This window comes from Mus caroli, chromosome 3 (assembly GCF_900094665.2).
Source record: "Mus caroli chromosome 3, CAROLI_EIJ_v1.1, whole genome shotgun sequence".
Lineage (NCBI taxonomy): Eukaryota > Metazoa > Chordata > Mammalia > Rodentia > Muridae > Mus > Mus caroli.
Window position 1 is genome coordinate 134,936,755 of NC_034572.1, and position 26,474 is coordinate 134,963,228.

The following is a 26,474-nucleotide window of genomic DNA, read 5'->3' on the forward strand; positions in this document are numbered from 1 at the left end:
ACTGGGGGCATAGCTCTCATTTTTTCCTATAATTAATAAATATATGTTGGTTTCTTCATAAGCAGTTTCACAGAGTGGATAACATATCAGTGCTTCTTTAAGCCTAGATAATGACTGATAGTCATAAACTTTTCCCGGTATTTATTAGCTATGTATATTTTAGCCATTTAATTAATTTCTCTGCTGCTATTTTTATCTTTAGAATGGAGATAATGGTATTTTCCATGGATATATTGTAGGAAGTAACTGGGAGTCTATCTAGCTTCCTTAATGGGCTACCTGGCATTTTGTAAGTGCTTTATTGATGTTTGTTTGGTAGTCTTATTATAATTGCTAAATATAGTAATACAAGAAAAATTTTCTCTAGTACATTTTCAGGATGTGGAAGGCAAGATCCAGTGTAACACATTTTTTTACCAAGCCATAAGCATGTAGATTTCTTTCTTAGTGCCTCTATTACAGATAGGAATGGTATTGGAGGCATGCACAAATGTTTAATACCTAAGTATTCATCTATGAGATTTTAAAGGTTGTACCTCACAAGATAGATGAAAATGAAACATGTCTCATAATCAAGTATGATGGTACATGCTTTGTAAACCCATCATCACTCAGGTGGCTGAGGCAGGCGAATCACGAATTAGAGACCAATCCGTGTTACAGAGTGAAATCCAGGGTAGAAGGAGGTACCTCTTTGAGACTCTATCTGCAAAGCAAAGCATAAGAGTACTACCCTGGCTTCTTCTGAGAACGGGATAGATGGAAATTACTCAACTGAAAAACAAGTCTCTGCGCATTTCCAAGTGATAGAGGAGCCTCCCACCCCCAGACTGACTACCTGGGACTAGCCCAAGACCCTCTACACCTACCTGATAGTTATGTGTTTAAATAAATATCTTTGTATAATTATTTGTGAGATGTAGGAGTAGGTCTAAAGTAGTTGACTACTTAAGGCTTTTTAAATGTTATTTATAGGAAAAAAAAAAAAGCAAGAGACCATATTCTGAAAATTAACTCTCTATTGTCTTCAGCTTCACCTTTGTCTTTTCCGAAATAGAGATGACATTAATGATGCTGCTTAATTGTGACGTCTAACAAGATTTCCAAAGAAACTTACTGAAGATGAGTCCAACTATATTCCTCAGTCTTTGGTTCGTTGGTTGGTTGTTGGCTGATTGATTGGTTGGTGGGTGGGTTGGTTAGTTTCATTGTCTACTTTTTTAGTGCGGAAGGTAAATGGATCCCAAATAAAACTGCTAGCAGACAACAAATCATTAAATTTTAACTCCCTCCCGCAAATAAGACCAGAATCCTTAGAACTGTTTGTTTATCCATAAACTTCTGAAACTAATAATTTCATGGCTTGTGAAGCTTTTGTCAGACTTGACACTCTAGTCCTTATGTAAAGCATTGAGGTAGGTGGAGATCTTCAAAGATGGGTTTTTTGTTGGTTTTTTTTGTTGTTGTTGTTTAATGTTATAAAAATAGCTCAGCCTTTTAAACTTCATGTAGAAAGGGCAGGCTGGACTGACGTGACAAAGTATGCCCAGAAGGGAACACTGAATGAAAACTTTGAAGCAAACTATTTTCACTGAAGAGTTGGCCAGATCTAATTAGTTATGGAGGTTAAAGGCAGGGAGGAAAGGCCAAGGGGCCTGAAGGGACTGTAGGGACAAAGTGTCAAGGAGAAGCCAGGCCCCACGTGGAGAAGAAAGTGTCACTGCTTGAAACTTTAATAATTTGGTGTCCGGGTGTCAAGCATCCTGATTTCCAGCGGTAGGGGAGGTGACATTGGGAAACATTAAGCAACTGTGCACTTTGCTGTAGGTGATCCGTACCCTTTCCATCTTCTTCGATCGGTTGGGCATCTTGTCCTTCGTGTCAGTACACTTTATCCAGTACATTGAGTGCAGGCTGGCCATTGTTTCCATCCACACAGGTGTGATGCAAAGTCAGAGGTTCACAATCTATGTTCTTGCTCATCAGCAGCGTTAACTCTTTCGTCAAATCACAGGACCAGCTGCATAAACATGATGATCTAAAATGTCAAAATATACAAATTCAGAGTTTAACTACCTGGAGCTCAGGATAGCAGTACTGTGAGTGAGATTTGTGATGCACATTTGCTTTTATTATAAAGTGTCTGGAGAAATTTGAGTGTTATAGAAACAATACCATGCCTAGAAATATGTAGCATCATTTTGTCTTCCACAGAAGGAATGATAACTAATGTTAAACAAGGCAGAGTCGTAATGAGACAGAGTAGGATTGTGAGGGAAACCTCATAAACAATGATTCCAAGGACCCAGAGGATGTACTGTACAAATCAGTTCTGAAGCATGAACAATATGTTCAACATGGTCATATTTGTGTTTTTAAATGCTATCTGATTATCCACAAGTACACACATACCATGACAGCCTTTGTAGAATTCTACCTATTCAAATTCCTTAGTATAATTTTAATTTTAAAAAGTAGTAGCTTTAAAAATAGTTACTAAGGAGGTAAAAAAAAATCAACACATATGCATATATATACATGCAATTAATATAATTTCAAATAAAATAATATAATTAATGAATAAAAGATGATTTTGGAAAAGAACAAGGGTTGAGTATGTGGGACACTTGGAGGGAGGAAACAGAAGGGAAAATGATATGATTATATTATAATCTCAAAAAGAGAAATACATTTAAAAATTAAAACACCATAAATAAACTACCAGGTGAACTCTTAGCAAAAGTTGTGTGTAGAACAATAAACAAATATTTTATTATTATGGGTTTTGTGTACTGTGATAACAGGAAAGGAGGAACTATAGTATTTTAAGCCAAGAAGCAATAGCCAGGTATTGCATTTCTGTAGGAGGCAAAAGATATGCTTATGAGACTGTGAAATGCTCTGGGAAAAATAATTGCTATAGAATCAGAAACATCAAAGCTATCTGATCTATCAATCACTTAGGCCAGACATAGAGAAGATCGTGTTGATACTTTCTATGTAGGAAGTGAAGAAGAGGGGAGATATAATTTCTGATGTGTCAATCTAGTCATAGGCTACTTTTAAATACTGTTATTTTCTTTGCTCATGAAATGTCATGTCAAAGTAAAGAGTACTGTGTTTTTTATGTATATTAAGTTATTTTACTAAATTGAAGGAGTAGCTTACCTATGAAAAAGTCCCTAAGTAGAGTTTTAATTTGTATGGGAAATTTTGCATGCTTGTTGTCATATCTTTAAAATTATATGATAAAACATGCAGTCATATGATAGTAATAATCATATTTCCAGTGTCTTAATTTTTAGGATGACCATTATATCACATAAGCTGAGTACTCATTTGTAACATATTCCTCTTTTTCATATCTTACAATACTTTTGTCTCTACTGTTTTAGTTTAGGTTTCTAAACATAGGACCAGCATATACACACAAACACACAGACACAAACACAAACTTCTGAGAATATAATTGAAATTCTTTGAATATAGTTTACAAGTATTTGAAGTCTTTGCTATTGTGTAAACATGAAATTTTCTTTAACAGTTAAACATGTATACATTTTTAAATAATGAGATCACTATAGATGTCACCAAATTTTGTCTTAAAAAACATAATCTATACATGTAACAATTGTTTTTGTAGTCCTGGAAGTTATCAGTTATATATATGTTCCCTCCAGCTGAGACAGAGCTTTAGAACCCTCTAGGGTAAGGCAGCTCTGACCTGATGTAAAATCATTGACCCCTCAAATTGCATTATGGGACTTTTACAGCTGAACAGCAAGGGATGACTATATTTGAGAAGATTAAGAATGAATTTTTTAATGGAATTGAAACAGACATTGAGGAGTCAATTCTGAATGCTAGATTCCAAGCCATATAGTATATGGAAGACGATAACTTAAAAACTGTATTTGTGACATACAGCATCTGCATATTGTAGTCTGGTGGAGAGGTGATAAAGAAATGGTTATTAAGGGAATGTGGGGCCAAGTTTTGTGGAATACTTAGAATTTCTGGCAGAAACTAATTTGATTCCACTTTCATGCTGAACTATTCATAGTTGCTGTAGTCATGGACTCTTGCTGTAGAGTGAATCTGAATTGTGTCAGCTTCAGCTTGGTCTCCAATGCAGCAGTGTTCAGAGGTGAGATGTGGGAGAGCCAAATATCCACTGATGGGCTCCTGATTGATGGGCTATGTGGAAATGTTAGAAATTTCAGTGTGACAGTTGGAGGGACTCGGTACTTGGCACCCTGTCCTGTTAGCAGCCCCTTCCTCTCAAGCTGTTTGCTCCCTGGTTGCCATGAGATGAACATCATCAACTGGAACAGATTCAAATGACCATGGACGGGGCTATGTTTATGAGATCTTAAGCCATGAGCTAAAATAAACCTTCTGTTTCCTTTTAACTTGTTTCTTTCTAGGATTTGGTCACCGCAATGAAAAGCTGACTAATACAGGTACACATTGACATGAAGGAAGAAAATTTAGACAATTGAAATCAATATCAGGGTCCTTTTAATAACTCAGATAAAGAACATGGGAATCTATTCCTTATTTATTCAGCCCTCACGAGGGATGCTATTTTGACTGTGATAAAGTAATGTTATAATCAGAAATGAGGAATTGATTTTAAAAGTCAGGCAAATTTTAAGGGAGGGAGATAAGTCCATCTGATATTGATGCTGAGGATACAGTGTTGAGCAAAAGTGGGCAGTAACAGAATTCATGGAGCTTGGAGTCATGTGCAAGGGGAAAAACAATCAATTTAGTGAACAAGTTAATTTGAGGCAATAACATAAAATGATGATGATGATAACAGAAAGAAGAAGTAATATAGAAATGTGTTCTTAGAAGGAGCCACATTTATGTGGATTTTGTGATCTTGCCTGAGGAAAAAAATTGAGCTATAACCTTCAAATCAAGACAGAAAAGAAATGTCCTTCAGGTGATGTTGCAGGAAATATTTTAAAAATAAACCTGCCAACTCTCTGCACTCCTGCTTCTCTCAACCCACCAATTCCCTGGCCTGCTGGGCCATGTTCCTGTTCTAGTACCGGTACCAGCAGGGCACAACACTATGTCCTGGTGGGATCCTGCTGGCTCTGTCCCATATTCCAATAACCAAATAGATCAGCCATTCTTGAGGTTTGATAGCACAATACTCACTAAACCAGTAAAAACAAGACTCAATGCTCATAGTTAACCAATCAGATTTATATATCAATAAATTCTCAATATACAAGATCCCAGTACAATAATTTCAGAACCAATTGACAATAATAAAAGCTGCCCACCTAGATTAGTCAAACTATTCCAATATTCTAACCTCTATGATATCATAACATCCTGTGACTTGTCCTAGCCCCACAGATTCAAATCCCCTGCCATCTTCCTTTCTCTCTGCTACCCCAAGATATTCCCTGTCTCCACAAATCTTAGCTCTGCCTCCCTTTTCCTTGTCAAATCACAGGCCTCCCACTGCCCTAATGTAATTGGACAGGGAAAATCCTGTGACAAGGTAAAGCACAAGTTCTTGAGTGTGGGTGAGTGTGGGTGAGTGTGGGTGAGTGTAGGTGAGTGTGGGTGGTTGTGGGTGAGTGTGGGTGAGTGTGGGTGGTTGTGGGTGAGTGTGGGTGAGTGTGGGTGGTTGTGGGTGAGTGTGGGTGAAGTTGGTGAGTGTAGGTGAGTGTGGGTGAGTGTGGGTCAGTGTGGGTGAATGTGGATGATTGCAGGTTAGTGTGGGTGAGTGTGGGTGAGTGTGAAGGAAGGCAGTGTGATAAAGATACAGTGCCAGGCTGTCTGTCTCCTGTGTTAGCAAGATGGCAGGAGGGTAGAGGGCGGAGCAATAAGATCAAGTGTGTCCTGGCTGGCCTGAATAGAGTCTGATTTCATTATCAGTCAATACAAAGGCATAGCAGGGTTTTAAGGAGCAAGGGAATGGAGAGGAAGGTTGGTATGTGACAGGATCTGATAATTGAAGCCACTGGTTTGATGAGATACCCAAGGGAAAGACTAAAGGAGAAGCTTTGAGAAGTATTTGGCTGTATTTGAGCAGTAAAGGAGAAAGTAGAAGGTCAACGACATAGGATAGGAAGCAATAAAGTGCTAATGCAGAGTCTCCAAGGAAGAGAAAGTTTATAAATAGGAAGAGTGATGTAATACATCGAGTGTCGGATGAGCACAATAGATGAAGGCAATAAAATCAGATGTTCTGTAAGACTTCACATTCACATCAAGTTACACTTAACCTCCAATATATTGTGAAAGAATTCATTTAGTCTGAAACTAGGCGTAGCTCTGGATTGTTGATAATAAAATTTGCAGAAAAGAGAGTTGATTTATTTTATATAGGAAGTAGATTTATACTTACAAACGTGTGTTATGCCTTTGGAGGCTAAGACAATGGCTTAGTCAGTACAGTGCCTACAGCTCAAACATGAAAACTTTAGTCCAGATCCCCTGAACACACACACACACACACACACACACACCCCCACACACACACACACACACACACACACACACACACACACAGAGAGAGAGAGAGAGAGAGAGAGAGAGAGAGAGAGGCATGTGCCTACAACCCCAGGGACAGAGGCAGCAGACACAAATAGACAGATCCTTGAAGTCTTTGATTAGCCAACTCAGCTAAATCTATGAGCTTCAGGGACACTATAAAATCCTGACTCAACAAATAAAAGTGGAAAATAATCACAGAAACATCCCCAACATCTTCTGCCCTCCATACTCACATGTGAGCATGAACATACATATCAATAAGTACATACTTCATAAATACACTCAGTACACACACACACACAGACCTTTTGATATATATATATATATATATATATATATATATATATATATATATTTCTGTTATAGTTTTTACAATGATTTCTTGTCACTCCCATGATTTCAGTAAATGAAGTAATTCCTGTATATTCCTGTGTTTTCCTGTGAAATATCCTTAGGGATAGCAATACAAACTGAAAGGAAAAGAAAAACTTAAATTCTCTGACAGGCACTCCAGGCATAGGATGTTGGAAAGTGAATAAGCACCACCATTGGGCATGAACTTGTCATCTGGGAGGGACTGGATGTATAAAGGGAAGGAGCAATGGGGACAATGGGGACTACAGCAGCAATGTGGGCTTAATCTGGGAGCCACATTCAGAGGAAGGGATGTTTGACCTGCTGTAGAGAAACTAGGAAGGGTGCTGAAGAGTGTCAGCAGGATGTTAGGGAGATTTTGATGACATGAATTATCTGTCTATATTTTTCATTTGTTCAGTAAAACACTGGTGTAGAGTTTCTTGGGGCCATCAGTTCTGCTCCTAGGACATAAGACATATTCAGACTATCTAGAATAATTGACTCTTTTTACTCCCAGTAACATACCAGTTTAATCACATCACAAACACCTTCACAGGAACACACACTTAACATGTGAAACCTGGGAACCTGAGCCAGGCAGAGTTAACACAAAAGCTGACCGTTTCAGACAATTTTCCAGGGAGGTCACCAGCATATGTGATGTGAATACATTCAAACACTGAATATTCATACCTTTGGGAGACATTTTTCTAAATCATTCTCATTAGTTACTTATAATGAAGTTAGCCTCAAGGTCATGTTGTCTTAGTTGTCTGTCAATCCTTAAGAGTTTTATGAAATTCTCTTAAGTTTATTTTAAGCATTTTATTTGTCTATTCAATATTTTTTTTTTAGTTTATTTTATGTTTATGGGGATCTTGCCTTCATATATGTCTATGATCTATGCATTTGCCTGGAAACTTCAGAGACAAGAGTGGGCATTGGAGTTCACAGAACTGAAGTGAGAGCTGGTTCTGAGCTACCATGTGGTTGCTTGAACTCCTCTGAAAGAGCAGAGACTGATCTTAATTACTGAGCCATCTCTCCAGACACCCCAAAACTATATTTATGATTTTATATATTTTCATCTGCCTAAGGTTCTCAATGAAACTATAGGAGTTGTAACCACTAGAAGGGATTAAAAAGTCAGACATTTCCCTTAATTCATTGGAGAGAAATATAGACACCGTAAGCAGTACCTTCTTGTGTATGATTTCTATTTCTGTACCTAAGATGTCATTTAAAGATAAAGCAGATAAAATATAACTTCAGCCACAACAGTGAGGACCACACTGACATATGGAAAGTGGTCATTAAATGCAGTCTTGAAAAATATACAAAAAGAGCAATGAGCCATGTTAATTTGAATCAGAGGTCATGAAATGGAGGGGTTTGGGGGCAAAATTAAGAGGAAAAATAAAATGAAGCTAGGAGTAAGTAAATGAGAGTGAACTACTTACAAATACTGTATCCTGAAAACAGCACATTTAATGGAGATGTGGAGTAATTTTTAATGGAGTTCATGCTGTTGGTTTTGGAAGTGTATTAATGAAACATTGCAAGGTATTATACTAGGCTGAAACTACTTTGCACATGAGAATGATCTAATTTACCTGTTAAGTTGAACAAAAGTTCAAAAGTCTCTCTCTCACACACACACACATATATATATATGACAAACCTTTAAATAAAAGGTAAGCAATAAACATTCCTTATCAACTCTTGCACGTCTCCCCAGAAGTAATGACCTCTCATGTCTACATGTGCCAGCTATAAAGCTTTTCTTTGTACATCCTCTGACCTAGCATGACAGTCACACTATACATACTTAAATTCACACAAAATCTCCCTTTCTGTTGATACAAAAATTTGCTTTATACAAATTTCTGTCCTTATTTTTGCTGATAAGCAGTATATCTACAGTTGGATATTTCAGAAAACTATTGAACAATACTTCAGTTGAAGGCTAGGTATGCTCAATCACATCTCAATAAATTTTAATGGCTTTTATTGTAATATGCTGTGTGGGTTTAAATATACAGTGGTTCAGTAAATATATTAATACACATTTATGCAAATTTTATGTCACTTTGTATACAGTGTGAATTCAAAAGAGTGAGGCAGCCTTTTTAGAGAAATACATACTATATATAAAGAGAGCTAGATTATAAAGATATATTATATTATAAATCCTCTTCATTCTGATGCCCATTTGTGCTCTTGATATTCTATGTTAATACACTTTCATCAGCTCCTCAATATTTATAATTTTTAGCTGAACTGTTCAGCAAATGAAACTGGCCACTTTATTTTCCTTATACTTGGCAAGTTATATGAAGAAGAAAAAATTGTTTTTGTAAAATTTTTCTTTCAGGTGTGCAGTAGAACTTGCATAGAAGAGGAAATAAGCAAGAGAATGAGAGGGTTTCAAAGCATGAAAGCCAGAGGAGAGGAGAGCTTATCTGGAGCATAAAGAAGCCTTTCTATTTCAGAAACAGCTAAATGTCAAATAGCATTTTAACTTTATATTTCTTCTAGGAGTAGAAGGATGTACTTAGAAAATATTTCTTTGAAAGTAAAAAGATTTTCTTTTGAAATATTTTCTTAGAAAATATTTCTTAGAAATATTCAGTAGATCAAAACTGTGGAATATATTTAAGGCATTATTGATCCAACTATTTGGATTTAAAGGGTGAATCCAGTGATATGTTTCTTGATACGTAGAACATAGACGTTGTCTTCCAAAGTATATTTTAATGAAAATCTTAAAAATAGCCTAGAGTATTATTTAAATAGTTAATCCTAGCTGCTTTTTTGGTAATATATCATACATTATATCTCTGATGGATGAGTGGCCAAATGCAGATAAAATTAGCTTTTAGTCATTCATTTTAAATTGCTCTCAAGTTCTTTGGAAGCAAAATTCATTTTAGAAGAATATGCTTCATGTCTCACACAAAGAGATAATGGTCCTATATTTCATTCTATGAGCAATAACAGTTTAAGTCGTGTGATTCAGAAATGTAGAAATGTATGTATTAAGTTGATGAAAGTTAAGGCTTGATATAGCAATAAAACCAGCAACCTAAAGCTTCCTAGATTGATGTTCATAGCATAATATTTTCCTGTCAAGAATTAGGTGGAATGAAAATCTATAAAGATAATAGATGGTACAAAGCTTCCCTCACTTGTATATAAATGAAAAAGCCAATGCTGTATATGATAATAGAAACAGAAATGTTAAGATGTACTGAAATCCAGATAAAGACAGCACTACTGTTGAAACACTATTATTGAGTAATGGTAGAAAGTGGAAATTTAAGTCCAATGTTAGAAGAGAATAAAATGAATAGTAATGCTGTATCCACACACACAAAAAAAAGCCATATCTAGCTTTATGTTGAAACCAACTTTACCATATAGAAAAGAAATCACCATGAGAATTTTACTTTGTTAATACAAATAAACTGCACATAAAGACTTATCAATTTCATTATTCAACTAATTTTGCCCAAATTAATTTCAAGTTGACGTATATGCCTTTATAAGAAGTAATAATTTAAAATAGTTGAAACACATTGCTCAAAATTAGTTCACAGAATGAAGCTGTGTTTATAAACTGGGTTCCTATCATCTCCCTGACATCACCTCTACTGATATGAAAGTATGAAGTGGCAAGATGGTTTATTACTGACCTCTCTGTCAGGTGAAAACACAGGGTTGGACTTTTATAGCTTCAAGTTTTGTGATATGACCTTATTAGTATTGAAAGCTGATTTGCTTGAACAGAAAGATCAACAAGCTTATAAGATGTGATCTCAGTATGTAGTCTATGTAGTTAGTGCAGAGCTAGCCTATTGGAAGTAGCCTTGGTTGTATTGGGTGCTTTTACTGAGTGCTGCCCAGTGGATGGGAACAACTATAGCTAATAAGGCAAGGCTGAGTGTTCCCAGCCTTGCCACACATCTTCTACAGCAAGGAAATTCCATCTTTTAGAAACTACCCAGTATACCTTAAAAAATAAGTGAAATCTCCATAAATATTCCCTAGAATGGTTTCTAGGATCATATATGGAACAGACTCCCCATTTACTTCATCCATAGGTAGGATGGATGCTTAGCTAATGTGTGTGACCTGTTCTGTCTCAAAGGGCTAGGTACTCATTTAATATTTTTATTTCATTCTCAGAAATATTCACACGTTTTACACTAGGATCTTGGAATTTTCATTCTGTATTGGGCCATACAAACTACACAGCTAGCCCTGTGTGTATTTCGAGCACCCACATTAGGCATCTTGTAATCACCCTTAACTCCAGTTTCAGGGGATGTTACCCTCTGGCTACAATATATGCATGCACAAACATGATACACATACATATACAAATAGTTTTTTAAATCTTTTGAAATATGAAAATGAACATGAAGACAATATAATCATGATCCTCAAGTTATATCCACTCTAGTGTTAAATATTTGCTAACTTTTTAAAAATCTTTTCAAGATTAAAAAAGATTACAAAAAACAGGTTTGCAAAGTAAGAGGCAATTCTGTGAGCAGCAAACACAGAGGGCAAAGCCACAGTGTGTTCATGTAAAGTCAGAGGCATTACAGGCTGACCATGTTCTCCTTATTAAACACACATAGGCATGCTAGATATTTATATACTCTGCAAATTCATTTGTATCATTTTGGTCAAGGGGTATTGATTTGTTTATTTAAAAATCACATTAGAAAACGTTTTAAAATGAAATTTATTTAAAAAAAAAGTGATACCTAGAAAATGAATACTGCCTCTTAGATTTTTTATCTGGAGCAACAATAAGAAAACATTTTCTTACCATGCTTATGATGATCAAGGTGGTGTTATTTATACTACCTTATGAGGTTTCTGTGGTATAGATGGTGTCTCGTGAAAGGGAAGAAGTAGAAATTTATAAGCCTGCTAACAATCAGCATGTTTCTTTTGTTGTATTTATTCCACTACACATAACCAATAACTCAGGATCTTGAATTATCTTGGCCAATTGTCATTCCTACAGTTGAACTGAGTACTAGAAATAAGGCATAATATATAATGTGATTTTACCTAGGCTGTAAATTGGAGTTTACAATATGGATACCATAAGAAATATTATGATAATGGACTATTGTCTGTTAAGGCACCTCTCTAGAGGAACACAAAGAGATGAGTTCTGTGGAGATGAGAATTATATATAATAGAAATACAAGTTCTGTCACAGGAAGGAAATGTTTTCTCTTATGATAGACAGGATTCTTTATTATACTTCCTTCTAAGTGTTTGCAAGCAATAGGAAAAATCTATGATATGAAACTTCAAACCAAGGCACAGGCTAATTTCTTTCAAGATATTATGGTGAAACTCAAAATTAAAGAAATGCCCACTTAGTTTGCTCATAGGTGTTTTAGATATTTATTAAATTATAAAGTTTCCTCCCAGCATTTCACTGAGCTTCTTTTTAGCTTGAAAATACGCATGTCATTTTTCTCATCTTCCATTATTATTTGTCCTTTCAATAGTTATAATAAAATAATGAGACCAGAGAGATGCATGTTTTCGGCCAGGTGAGATAACTGAATTTTAGTGTTCATAAATACATACTATGGGATATGAACATACAAATGGATATGCTACATTACTGAATAAAATAGATGTGTATAATTACCAAGCACTTTGTAATAATTTCTTTTAAAGGAACAAGCTACACTTAAAACAGTAGCTGGAACATATTTTATCTTTTGCATGCTTGCATAAATGTTAGCTTTAACTACATTTCCTTGTTTATATGTATGCAAACACAATCCAAAAGGAAAGTGAATTATATTAAAGTTACTGTCTTGTTTGCTTTCGTGAATAATAATGGAACAAGAGTTATGCTTCAGTAGAATTTGAGTGTGGCATTTTGTATAGCTCTATTGATTATCAGCCTAGTACATCCTCACATATAAAAGGAAGTGCTCCTGAATATGACAGAAAGATTGGGTAAGGCATTCAAGACATCAAATTTGTGCAGACGGATCCGTCAATAGTACAGTTCCTTGTCCCTTAGCCTTCCTAGCTCCGTTCATTTGAGCAGTCTTGAGTGGTCTTGCATATTGACTGGTGGAGCTGAAACTGATGTAAACAAGGTTATTCTTTTGTAAGCTGACAGTTTGTGTCCTTATTTATCAATGCTGGAAAACTAGAAATGAAGCCTTAGCCATAAAGAAGTATATCAAGGAGGCAGAGTAAGAAAGAAAGCTTAGCTAGAGCCAACACCATCTCTACAATATCAGGAATTAAAGTATTGTGAAGCAGCTTCGAAAACTGCTTTTATCTGTGATTCAAGAAGACCCAATTTTCACTCCAAAACAGATTGGCAATGACTGGATGTCATTACTATTTGAAAGCTATCCCGTGACCTAGATGAAAAAAGTCACAGGCCAGATTGCTTAGTGGACAGATGTCTACTTCACCAATGGCTACCTCCCAAAAATGGGATAACAACTGAATGCATAATATAATGATTTTCATGGTGATATCTGCACAGTCAACCTCTAAATACCAATATCATGCCATGTCTATTGCTACCGAACAGCATTTTCAGAGAGTTTATAAAGTACTTTTTTTTGAGCTGTAAGTTTTAACACACTATATTAGCATATTTATGGACTAATGATAGTTTATTATTTTCTGTCCCTCATAAAAAGATAATTATCAGGTGTACTATATATCATAATAGAAGGACTCCTATGGTTTTATAAACCATTACTAGACTTTATTAAAGCAAACACGTATGATTTTTAAAACTTGAAATCATGTGGAATTCAAGATTAGAAAAACAAAGGAACTTCAAAGTGTACAAATCTCTCCAGTGATTTTAGATTAGATTTATTCAGTGTTGTTGAAATATCAGATAGAGGAGCACTTTTGACAATTTTCAAAGCTATAGAAATGAAAAAATTTTATAGTGAGGTTAAATAATTTTCTAACAGTCCCATAATACCATGTAACATTTAAAGTAAAATTTCAAGCTTAGACCAGAGAGGATTTCTACTGTGGCTGTGCTAGTGACCAGTTTGATGTTCTCACTCATTTCCAGTGCCTAGGCAATTTTAGTCTCAGTGAATATTTTCAGCTGAATGAAAGGACCAAATGTATCATTGGAAACAAATGATCAATTTGCAACTGGACTAAAAGAACTTTAATTCACATTTCCAATGTTTTACTCAGATCTTTGCAAAAGATTTAAAGCAAGCCTTATGTTTGTAATAGAAGCTGCTTTTGTTTGTTTAAGTATGTATTTTTGAATTATGGCTTTTGTGCTTGCTTGTATATCTGTGCACCAAATGTGTGGACTGCCCATTCAGGCCAAAGAAGACATCAGACTCTTTGGAACTGGAATTGCAGATGGCTGTTAGTTATCATGTAGGTGCTGAAAACTGAACCCAGGTCCTCTGGAATAGAAAAATGTCCTTCAGTCACAGAGACATCTCTCTGGCCCCTTTTGTCAGTTTTTCATAGCAACCTTGTACACTGGGAATTACATAATACATTGTGAATATCACAGCTATCCATTGGGTAAGGCATTCAATGGTTAGTGACAAGAACCTGGACTTCGTTTTGCAGATTGCTACTCATTCCTTATATTTTCAGTAGAACTCATTATTCCTGAGATTGAGTTTTGTCATATATAGAAAATAGAATAATAATTCAGACTATTTGCTGATCACCCAGTCAATATTTCTAACTATTGCTTTGCACATAACAAGTATTCAAAACATTATTTTTTTCAGTAAAATTCTTTTTCTAAAATCAAAGAGCACCTAGAAGACAAGAATGCCATATTTTGACCATGTTTCACTTTCTGTTTCTTTACCAGATGATGACTTTTTTCATGAACTCCCAGAAACCTTTCCATCTGACCCACCTGAGCCATTGCCACACTTCCTCATTGAGCCCGAGGAAGCTTACATTGTGAAGAACAAGCCTGTGAACCTGTATTGTAAAGCCAGCCCTGCCACCCAGATCTACTTCAAGTGCAACAGCGAGTGGGTTCATCAGAAGGACCACGTAGTAGACGAGAGAGTAGATGAAACCTCCGGTGAGTTTGGGATTGTGGCTCAGGACTCACTTACTCCACGGTGCTGTTGTCACAATACTACTTCAGTTAGCAAGGCTGAAAATGGAGTTCTTATCCTTTGGCAAAAGCCTTTGAATCAGTTAGGTTAAGAATTAATGATCTTATTTTATGCAATGCAAAGCAAGCCATCAATGATAAATGCTTTATTGTTGATGAACTATGTGACTGTTCAATAAGATACATAATATGGAATCAATAGAATGAATAAATGGGAGCATCCTGGAAAATGGTATCTTTGAATTTCACTTGTACAGAAATCAAAGATAAATCTCTTGCAATCCAGGGGTCATGTGCGAATGAGAATACATTGAGCTTGATGACATCATTGCCCAACATTGGTCTGCATATATACCTGATATTATTTTATAGAATATATTAAATAATTCTTTGAAAATTAGCTATCAGTGAAACTTTGTGATGTTTTAGTTCACAATTACCAATGAAAGATAGTTATGCAATACCTTATATTTCTCTTAAATTAGAAGACAGGAATATTTCTTCTGTGGCTTAAGTGTTTTCATCTCCTGCAGGGAGACTAGCACTTAAAACATTCAGATCTAAATATGTTATGGTTTTAAACTATATAGTAATGCTAAGACATTATTAATCAACATTTCCAAGCTAACAGGAATTAAAATGACAGAAATGAGAAACATTTTTACATCGTATCTTTCTACATACAGAGAGCAGATTCAGGGTTTCAAATGTGCAAATAATTCCAGTGTGTGCCTATCTATTGGCTTAATCTGAAACAAGGACAGAACAGCACATTCCACATCCCCAACAACAATATCTATTGAAGAGATGATAATTAAAGGCATAGACTAAGTTATTGATTAAGAAGATGCATCTCAAATGGACATGTAAGACATGTGTGTACATAGTGTAAGTGGTGACAGGGAATCAAGTGGCAGCTGTAGGTAATGGCTGTTCATCTGCTAGTCAGTGAGTTCACTGAATGAAAGCTGCTGACTGCAGAAAACAGCGATTATCCAATCACAGGCAAGCTTACAGTAGGGAAATGGTTCACCTCTTCATCTAATTACTCAGAAAATAACTCTACCAGACGTTGACAAAAATCTCAAAAGAACTGAATATTTTGATTTCAGCTCATTTATTTCTGAAGATTTCATATACATATACTTTTAATAATGCATGCAAGGTATCAGAAATGTAAAAACGAGAATCAATGTATTTAGACATGTCTTAATAATTAATTAAAAAGTCTGTGTGAGAAGATTATAAATAAAAATGAAATGTCTGATATTCAGCACTTCTGAGAACTTCTCCATATGTTAGTAACACATGCACACACACACACACATACACACGAATTCAGGATGAAGACATGACCATTAGGGGAAAAGTTCCAGTACATGAGGCCAGAGAGAGAATCAAATGTTGTACAATTTTTGTTGGCTTTTATTTCTAAATGAAACTTTGCCAGGGAGTTAGCAATTATCCTTTGGTGCCAAACTAGACACATATACAAAGGTATCTACAGACACTAGTACTGAGAGAATCATTGTAACCTATTAAAAAGCATTTTAGAGAGCATATGTCAGTAAGATGTGTAAAAGTTTTAAGGAAAGCAGAAAACTACCATTTATGACATATGGCATAATTTTGTATACATGGAAAATTTATGCAGTTTCAAAGAAAAAAATTACAAATGTTGAGAATATAGTAAGTTAGCTGCTCAAAAGAGTGTAACTCATTATTTTTTTCTAAGTATAGATAGCCAATTCAAATTATCAAGGTATGTCATTTAGAATATCAATGTAAAAGCAATTATGTAGTTATGAAGTTAAGAAATTTGAAGGGTTTTTTTCCTTTGTGATACTGGGGATGGATCATAGACCTCATGCGTGCTGGACATGGGATTCACGACTAAGGACATACTCAGCTCTAGAAAGAACAGTTTCAAATTCTACCTAGTCATAAATACAATTGTGTAATTGTGTATGAACACAACACACACACATACACACATGTATATATTATTCTTGAATATACATGATAAATGTTTTTGACATACATGCCATCTATAAGGGATTCTGAAAGATTACCACACTTTAATGTAGAGTAACTTCTAATAACAGCTCAGTGCAACTTGAAATAGAAGCGCAATCAAATAATCTTTAAAAACATAAAATAAAAGAGGTGTGATCTTCTCTGAAGATCACACACAGATCTACAATTAAGATTTGGTTAGATAAAATATGAAAATAGTTCCAGAATGTGATGATTGTATAACCAGTTAAAAAGGAATCGATTAGTACGCGCATTGAGATAGCAAGGCAGGAAGTCAGAAGGGAAAGAAATAGATAACGCCAAATATGTATCCTATTTCATTATTTAAAGTAAGTTCTAGATGTCATTGAGTGACGTCACCATCATCATTACCATCATCACCACCACCACCACCATCATCATTGTCATCATCGTCATCATCATCGCCATCACCATCACTATTATCATTCTGGCCATTTGTTGGTTGGTTACTCAGTTTCAGTAATGGGACAGCCAAGCCTTTTAAATTAAAACACAAAATAAAGAATCCTTATAGGAAACCATTAGGTAATTGAATTTTAAAATACCACAAACAGAGCCAAGGAGGATATTTTTAAAAACTTATATCAACATTGATTAACATGAGTCAAAGAGATAACTTAGTTACTATGCAAATATTTTTAAATTACATTTTAGAAAATGCACTAGCACCCATAAGAAAACCAACCAACATTAGAACATGTAATTCTAGGCAAAGGAATGCAAATTATAAATAAACATCTAAGAAGATGTTATCTACTTCAATACAAGAATTAAAGACCTTTTTTTACTGGGGCACAAATTGCAATGCCAGTATGAAATTAGCACAAGTACTGAAATACATTATACCCACCCCTCTTGCTTCTGCCAAGCAAGTGAGTCTAGGGGCTTCCTACAAGTAAAATTCTCGATATACACAAAGATTTATCATTGCAAGTTGTCTACACTGCCCTACTGATTATGTTCTTTCCTAGAACTGATTACTATAGTGTTGTTGTTGTTGTTGTTGTTTAAGTGAAGTTTTTCCACTAATGAGACTGTGTAAATTCTGTTAGATAAAACTGAACACAAAATCCAAATTAGAGAACCCAGCATTCCTGCTGTATTTTGCTGCTGTGCAAAGAAGAGAGATACACATGTTTTTGTATAGCAGTTGAAACTTTCTGCATAAATACACACCAAGATGTTGACAGCTAAGAATCTAGGGTGATGACTTGAGACTTTTGTCATTTGATATTTTTAAGTCTTTTGAATATATTATTTTCATCATAAATAATGAAACCCACTGAACAGCTATGCCACTTTATTGCAGCTCTCTGCCAGCTACTATAAATCCCCAATCTAGACAAACTGTGTAGAAATTTCTCAGTCCCTTATATTAGAGTTCCTTGCCATCTTCTGAGACCAAACACTGCAAAGATGGAATGGGAATAGAATTCTTTGCGGGGTTTTTTGTTTGTTTATTTGTTTTTATAAAACTAGATTCACCTGCAACTTGGGTCCTCAGCTCTATACTTTAACATTCTGATTTTATTATTTCGAGGGGACCATGGTGGGTTTTTTAAAAGTAAGAAATATTAGAATATATTAAGTCTTGAAATACATTGCAAAACTGAAATATTTTTAGTGTCTTAAAAAATCATTTTTCCTTAAATGACAGACAAAAGTCATTGCAAACATTCATTTTGTAGTTATGTCTTCCTCAGAACAACACATGCAAATCATATTTAGTAGCAATCACATTTCCTAGCAACTAAGCATAGCTAATTGCATTTATCAAAGTCTCTACCAAGATAATTTCACATTTGAAAAATTAATAAACACTTTGAAGAAGAGAGATCTGAAAAATTCTTTTACTTACTCCTAACCCAGTGGCTTACATCTGCTGTTCCATCACTCAGAAGGGTGAGGCAAGAGGATTCTTATCAATTCAAAGCAAGCCTACCTAGTGAGTTCAAGGTCACCCTAAGCTATATCTTGAGACCCTTTTTCCAACCAAATTAAATGAAAAAAAAAATAGTGTCCCTCTCAAATTCTGAAAGCATTCTATGGTCCCTCGTCTTCTGAGGTTTGAAACAAAGAATTACTGACACTTGTTTAACAAAACTATATCATTGGTCAAAATGAAGTCTACTAATTAAAGCCCTCACTACACTTAACTGTTTGCCATTTCACCATTTAAACTAACTTGCATTTCTTTTATATGTCCAAGAAAAAGAAGAAAATACAAACTATGGTACACTTTTACAGTATTCAGAAATTCTTCATCTGGTGACACAGTAATATCACATCCCAATATTTATTTATCTGACTTTATATGTATGCATGTTTTATCTGCATGTATGGATGGGCCTTACCTGTGTTTTGTGCCTGTGTGGTTCAGAAGAAAGATGATCCTCTAGAACTGGAGAAACCAGTGTGAGCCAAACACAGGTCCTCTGCAAGAGAATCAAGTGCTCTTGACCACTGAGCTGTCTTTCTAGCCTCCAAATCACATAGAAATGTGGGTCTGATAAAAAAAAAATTACCGTTATATTTTAAAGAACATCTCAGACTCAGCGGCTTGGTTTCTGTTTACTCAGTCTACAATTCCTGTTTCCATGGCACCTATAATCCACCATGTGAGAGCAAATGGTTTGCTTCTCCCAGGAAGAAGCAGGGGAGTCAGGAAAGCCACAGTTGTTTTGAAATTTTAATAATCCCTTACATTTTTTTCTCCTTTCATCTTTAATTATTCTCAAATTAACTAAGACCAACACACCACAATAAAAGGTGCTCTGAGCCTTGCAGTGACCATTTTGTATGTCTGATGTTCTTTAAGCATCCCATAAATCTCATATGAGATGCATCCTGGGTGCTCCTTTTATGAACAAGGAAACTGAGGCTCAGCAGGATACAGAAAGTAAATTCCTCCAAATTACACAATGAGGCAGAAACAGAACACAGGATGCCTTTTCCTCTCAGCTGTGTGAGTGTGACATAGTGAGTGCTTCTAGTGTCCCGGAGGCTTTGAAATCAGTCCCTAGTCCTATCAAAGAAGGCAGCTGTGGTGTGTGCTTCATGTTGCCATATGCCTTCTTGACATTAACATGTAACAACAAAAAAAGAAAGAAAGAAAGAAAGAAAGAAAGAAAGAAAGAAAGAAAGAAAGAAAGAAAGAAAGAAAGAAAGAAGAAAGAGAGAGGAGAGAGAGAGAGAAGAGAGAGAGAGAGGGAGAGGGAAAGGGAAAGGGAGAGAGAGAAACAGAAAAAGACAGAGAAAGAGAGAGAAAGAGAGAGAGAGAAGAGAGAGAGAGGGAGAGGGAAAGGGAAAGGGAGAGAGAGAAACAGAGAAAAAGAGAGAGAAAGAGAGAAAGAGAGAGAGAGAGAGAGAGAGAGAGAGAGAGAGAGAAATAGTCACACAGATAATGTCTAGCTGGGCACACATTCAAGTAGATTGCCTCTATTCCAAATCTCACCAAGGGCCTATTACAGACACATTGGTCCCACCTCAATCCTGAAATATTCTTCCTCTTCTTGTGTTCTTATTTTTGATACATTTTTATTGGTTATTTTTATTTATTTACATTTCAAATGTTATTGCCACTTCCCCATTTCCCCTCTGTAAACACCTATCCCATCTTCTCTCCCCCTTGCTTCTATGAGGGTAGTCCTCCACCCATCCACCCAATCACCTGGCCCTAGCATTCCCCTACAATGGGGCATTGAGCCTCCACAGGACCAAGGGCCTGATAATGATGCCACCTAGTGATGCCAGATAAAGCAATTATCTGCTGCATATGCATCTCTGGTTGGTGGTTTATCCCTAGGAGCTCTAGGTGATCCCTTTAATTGGGATTTCAATCCCCTTCAGCTCCTTCAGTCCTTCCCCCTAACTTCTCCATTGTGGTTCTCTTGCTTTGTCCAATGGTTGGCTTTAAGCATCTGCATCTGTATTGGTCAGGATCTGGCAGCTCAAGAGACAGCTGTATCAGGCTCCTGTCAACAAGCACTCATTAGCATCAGCAATAGTGTCTGGGTTTAGTGTCTGCAGATGGGATGGAACCCCAGGTAGGACCTTTCCTTCAGTCTCAGCTCCACACTTTGTCCCTGCATTTTCTTTAAACAGAAGCAATTCTGTGTTAATATTTCTGAGATGGGGGCTGTGCCTAACCACTGGATATGTTCTCTACAGGTTTTATCTCCCCTTTGCTAATGTCATTCCTGCTGGGTCCTGGGAAACTCCTGTTTCCCTGGCATCTGGGACTTTCTAGTGGCTACTCCCAGTTCTCCTCTGTTCAAATTCCTGGCCCTCTGTACTTCTCCCCAGTCTCCTCCCACACCTGATAATGCCCCCCTGTTTTCCCTCCCCCTCCTCTCTCCCTCCTGGTTCCCTCCCTCCCTGTACCTTCCATGACTATGTGATTATTTTCTTCCCCCTTCTAAGTAGGACTAAAGCATCCACACTTTGGTTTTCCTTCTCCTTGAGCTTCATATGGTCTGCAAGTTGTATCATGGGTATTCCAAGCTTTTTGCCTAATATCCACTAATCAGTGAGTACATACCATGTGTGTTCTTTTGTGGCTGGGTTACTTCACTCAGGATAATATTTTCAAAATGCAGTTATTGTAGCTTCTTTCTTACCTTTCCAACTTACAAGATCAACAAATACACCATTCTTCTCCAAATTAGTCTTTTAGTACTTTTGAGAGAGACTCTTTTAATTTACATCTCCCAACCAAAGAGATAGACTCGTTTTAAGTAGTCCATGATAGCTTGAAACTTAGTATATACCCCTGTTTGACCATGAATTTAAGATTCTTCTGTTTATGCCTCTTAGGTGCTAGAATTCCAAATTCTTCCCCTACCTCCTACTGATTTAAATTCTTTGTTCCTTTCACAACAATGCAGGCTTCTTTTTGAAGGAGGGGAAAAACTGAAGAAGGTGTTTCTCTAAGATTCAAAGCCAACTATTTTAAATTCTTGCCTCTACCCACAGAGCATAAGCCTTTATTATATATCTGCTAGATAATTTAACTGTGTCTCTACCACTTCTTAGACACAGTTGATCTCTGCAACAGTCTAATCTCCAGGTCATTATAAACCTAAAGCATATTATTGCTCTTTGTAAAAAAGTGTTTGCCATGAAAATCCAATGGTGTGCATGCTATCTTTGTAGACCTCCTAAAAAATATGGAGAGATGTGACCTACAAGGTCATCTTTGACCTCCAAGTATTCTCTTTGACATATGTGCCCCCCTACACATATTATGCACAACATGCTAATCCATTTACATGAAAACATATACATTTGTACTAATAAATACAAATTTAAACAAAAATTAACATCTAGAATGTTTTTCCTTCATCCATAGCATAGATCATGTACTCCTGGAAATATTTCCTAGTTTTCTATCAAATCAGTTCCTCACCAAATTCCCTAGTATTATCCTAATAGATTCTTTCTACCACACATAGACAAGCTTACTGCTTTACTCATATATATATATATATATATATATATACATACATTGAATTACCTAACTAGATGCTATTTTGTAAAATAATAAACAAATAAATCAATAAATGTAGTTGAACATTTTTTAAAATACCATAATAATTATATTCCTCTTCAGGAGAAAATATAAAGTTGTCTCAGTCTGCTTGAGCTACATTAACAAAATATTATAGTCAAGTAGATTATAAAAATAGAAAGTTATTTCTCAGATCTGAAAACTAAGAAGGTATGTGAATATTGGTTGTCTATTGAGTGCCTACTTTCTCATAAAGGATATATATCCCAAGAAGTCTGAGAGTCACATAGCTGACCTAACAACCTCCTAAAATCTCTCTTTGCTTTCTCAATACATTCTCCTAGGGAGTTGGGTATCTATGCATACTTTTTGGAGGAACATGAGTAGAAGGTGGTCTGTATATATTATATCATATGAATCTCTACATGTGAAAGATGGTACATTCACTCTCAGAGAAAAATTGTTTGCTATTATGTATGTGAACTTCTATAAAAATATCATGAGACCTTACTGCCATACTGGGAAACAATCAAGAACTGCTGTGTGAGATTGTCAAGGGGAAATGAGAGATGGTTGTACAAATTTTATTAAATTACACATATACTCTTATGTTACAATTCCATGTCTTAGAATCATAGGGTTTTCAGATTAATAGATGTATGGTAGTCATTTATTTTAACTTAGGAGTTGTTGGAACGATCCAAGCTTTATATTAAATTAAGTGTAAACTGTTTTTCTATTATCTTGACATCATGGACCTACTATGTCACATGGAACTTCATGAAGTGAGTCTGGTGACATTCTCTTCCTTTAGTAATTTTTAACACTTGAGAGAGATATTTGTTATATACACTTCTGCAATTTACAATTTTCTCCACCATTTGAGGAGCATGCTCCATGAAGTCTAAAGTAGTAATCTGTGGCTAGAGAGATGGCTCAGTGGTTAAGAGCACTGACTACTTACTCTTCCAGAGGGCCTGAGTTCAATTCCCAGCAACCACATGGTGGGTCACAAACCATCTGTAATGTTCTCTTCTGGTATGTCTGAAGATAGCTACAGTGTACTCATATAAATAAAATAAGTCTTAAAAAAATTTTTTAAAAAGTAGTATATGTGATTTTTACTGTTCTAGCTCCATGGTTACTTGATGTTGGATACTAAGCTTAATAAATAAAAGTTGAAGGAATTATTTTTCAAACAGGTTTCCTGCCACCTGATTCTATCAAAATCCTCCTTATTGTTAAAGAGGTTTACTCAGAGAGTATTGTAAATTAATCTTTCTATAAGAGTGAATCTAATATGTCTTCATTTCTCTTGCTTATACTTATTCCAATTTCATTTGCTCTTTTGTATGCTAATTGTATGAATACTACCTTAATATATGAGAAAGTATCAATATTCAACTATTTTATATAAAAATGTAGTTTACCATAAATCGTATTTCTGTAAGAATTGTATATTTTTATCTATCTGTCTCTCTATCATCTATCTATCCTATGTCTTTTAAGCTACAATAGAATGACGTGTATTGGCTCGTTATTTGCAAAATGGTAATCTTCAAAGATAGACACATAGGACATCAAAAGAAGAAATGGTCAATAAGCATTTGCTTGGGGAGATCACTCTGCTAAGTTTAGGTAACTAGAATTCTATGAATGTCCTGATTGTGGACTTATCCATACTGTTTCATAAAAGGGTGATTCAATGAATATATTAATCAGCTCAGTCTTCTGTAAGAAGACTTATTCTGTAAATCACGGTATGTGATGCGTTTTATAATCATCTTAAGCTCAGTCCTCATTAATAGAGTAAAATTTTTTAAAATTTATGTAACTTTTACTTATTCGCTTTACAAGCCACTCACTGCCCCTCTCCCAGTCACCCTCTCCCACAATCCTCTGTATCTCGCCCTCCCCTTCTCCAGAGTGATCATTTTTAAAAGAAGCTGTGTGGGTTTTATTTAATGTTCTGTAACGTGATGCTTAAAATATGTATTCGAACCCATGCCACAACTTTTTACATTTGAGTCACAGCTATATTGCTTCTGCAAGCACAGAGACATCTATGTATAAAATAGCGGCCTGCTAATGAAAATGAATGGCCTTGGAAAATAAGTCTATTATTCACTTGATTTCCTTCTCAGAGGTATTCATTTGAGTAGCAAAAACTAACAGTTTTTTTTTTCTTTGCATGATGAAGCTAGCCCCAGGGCTGGGTAAATCAAAATAGAAAATTGATACAGATCCATGTAGTACAAGGTTTGCCCACAGAGTCAATCTGATAACTTCGCAAGAGAGTCGTTTCCAGATTGTCATAACAGAAGACCAGTTATCCTGAATTAGACACTTCTACTTACTCCTGGCTTCTTACTGTTTCCAGTTGATTGATATTTATTTCACATTCGTGGAAATCAGTCTGGAACACATGAGTTAACATGGCTGACAAAATCTCAACTGCAACAACAAAAATAGATTTCAGTGCAATTCCAGAACTGGAGTTTTGGTTGCTAATTTCTACTTCTAGTTTATCACAAAGATGGGCTCTACTATGACTTGAGCGCCTACACTGTGCCCAAACCTGGCTGGTGCACCCATTGTTCTCAAAACTTACAAACGAAAGTCGGTGCCTGACATTCTTTTTAGATTACATGCTTCGATTCTTTCTGTTCACTTTTCTCCATTTTGTTTTCCATTTTGAAATTTTCAATATTATGAACTCTGCATATATCCTGACAAACCCTGACTATAGCACATTTGCAGAACTGTAATATTTCTATTGTCTAAATTTTATATTGCATAGTTAATATCATACATTTATTGAAAAATATGATGACAGAATGATTTGTTAAGGTAAGAAAACATGACATGTTTCCATGCAATTTTAACAAGCTGTGTTTTATTAGAGAAAACCAAAGATTTTGTAAAATTGTATATAGTGAGCATTTTTAGTGAAAGAAAAACATTTCATATTAGCATTAAGAACAACCTGGAAAACATCCATTTTTCCTCTTTTCCCTAAGACAAAGCACTGATTAACATGATGTATAATATGCAGGTACACCAATATGTAATTGCATATATATATATATTTGTATCTATGTGTATGTGTGTTCATAAATCCAGAAGAAAAAAGCAAATTTCACCCCTCATGCCCACCCAGAGGCTACAATAAGAAGCAGGTATCCAAGGACATTCTTCATCTAGGTTACTTGATATCCAAGCAGGGCTTTTGAGAACAACATTAGTGACTGTGTTGCTATGGCAATGGTGCCATTTGCCCAGTAACCATGCATCCGCTGTGCCTTCCAGTTTAAAAATGCCCACTTCAAAGTAGAATAACAGTATTGTCAGAACATGTAGTTTCTTTTCTTTTCTCCAATCTAACCTTTGGGTGAAATGGGAGTTTAAGGAAGGTCTCTTGTACTTTCTTTTCATGGGAAAGAACATGAAACAGATAAAGCATCCTGTTTAAGATAGTTACAGAAGAAATAAATTCTACTTAAAAAGAAATTCAGCTTAGTGAAGCTCACAGAAGCTTATCTGCAAATTTAATATTCTTTCCTAGAGTAGTGGGGCAGAGTAGTGAGAAGATTTAATCTGTGAATTGTTTACCGCACAAGCCTGAAGATGTAGTTCAAGCCCCAAACCCAGGTAAAACAAAACCAGGTAAGGTAGTGTGTACCTATAATCCCAGCATTAGGGTGGCAGAGACAGGTTAATGACTGTGACTCCTCAGCCAGTGATAGAATTAAAAAATAAGGTAGATGGTATCTAAGGAACAAAACATGAGATTATTCTCTAACACACATACCTGGCTATATACACACATGCACATAACTATACATATATGTATGTATGTATATATATATATATATATATATATAT

At 35.6% G+C, this 26,474-nt stretch overlaps 1 protein-coding gene and 1 long non-coding RNA gene across 3 annotated transcripts in view; one reads left to right on the forward strand and one right to left on the reverse strand.

The window, feature by feature from the left end:
- Positions 1 to 26,474, forward strand: part of Unc5c (unc-5 netrin receptor C) — a 351,708-nt gene that overhangs the window by 189,175 nt on the left and 136,059 nt on the right. For both annotated transcript variants that reach the window (XM_021157613.2, XM_021157614.1), the window contains exon 2: positions 14,765 to 14,986. In XM_021157613.2, the coding sequence (XP_021013272.1) occupies positions 14,765 to 14,986 (222 nt within the window). The remainder of the gene's footprint in view (positions 1 to 14,764; positions 14,987 to 26,474) is intronic.
- Positions 1,007 to 19,653, reverse strand: LOC110290819. Its single transcript, XR_002377511.1, has 3 exons — positions 19,606 to 19,653; positions 19,435 to 19,515; positions 1,007 to 2,038 (listed from the first exon to the last, which is right to left on the reverse strand). It is a non-coding gene; the product is annotated as an uncharacterized LOC110290819 (long non-coding RNA).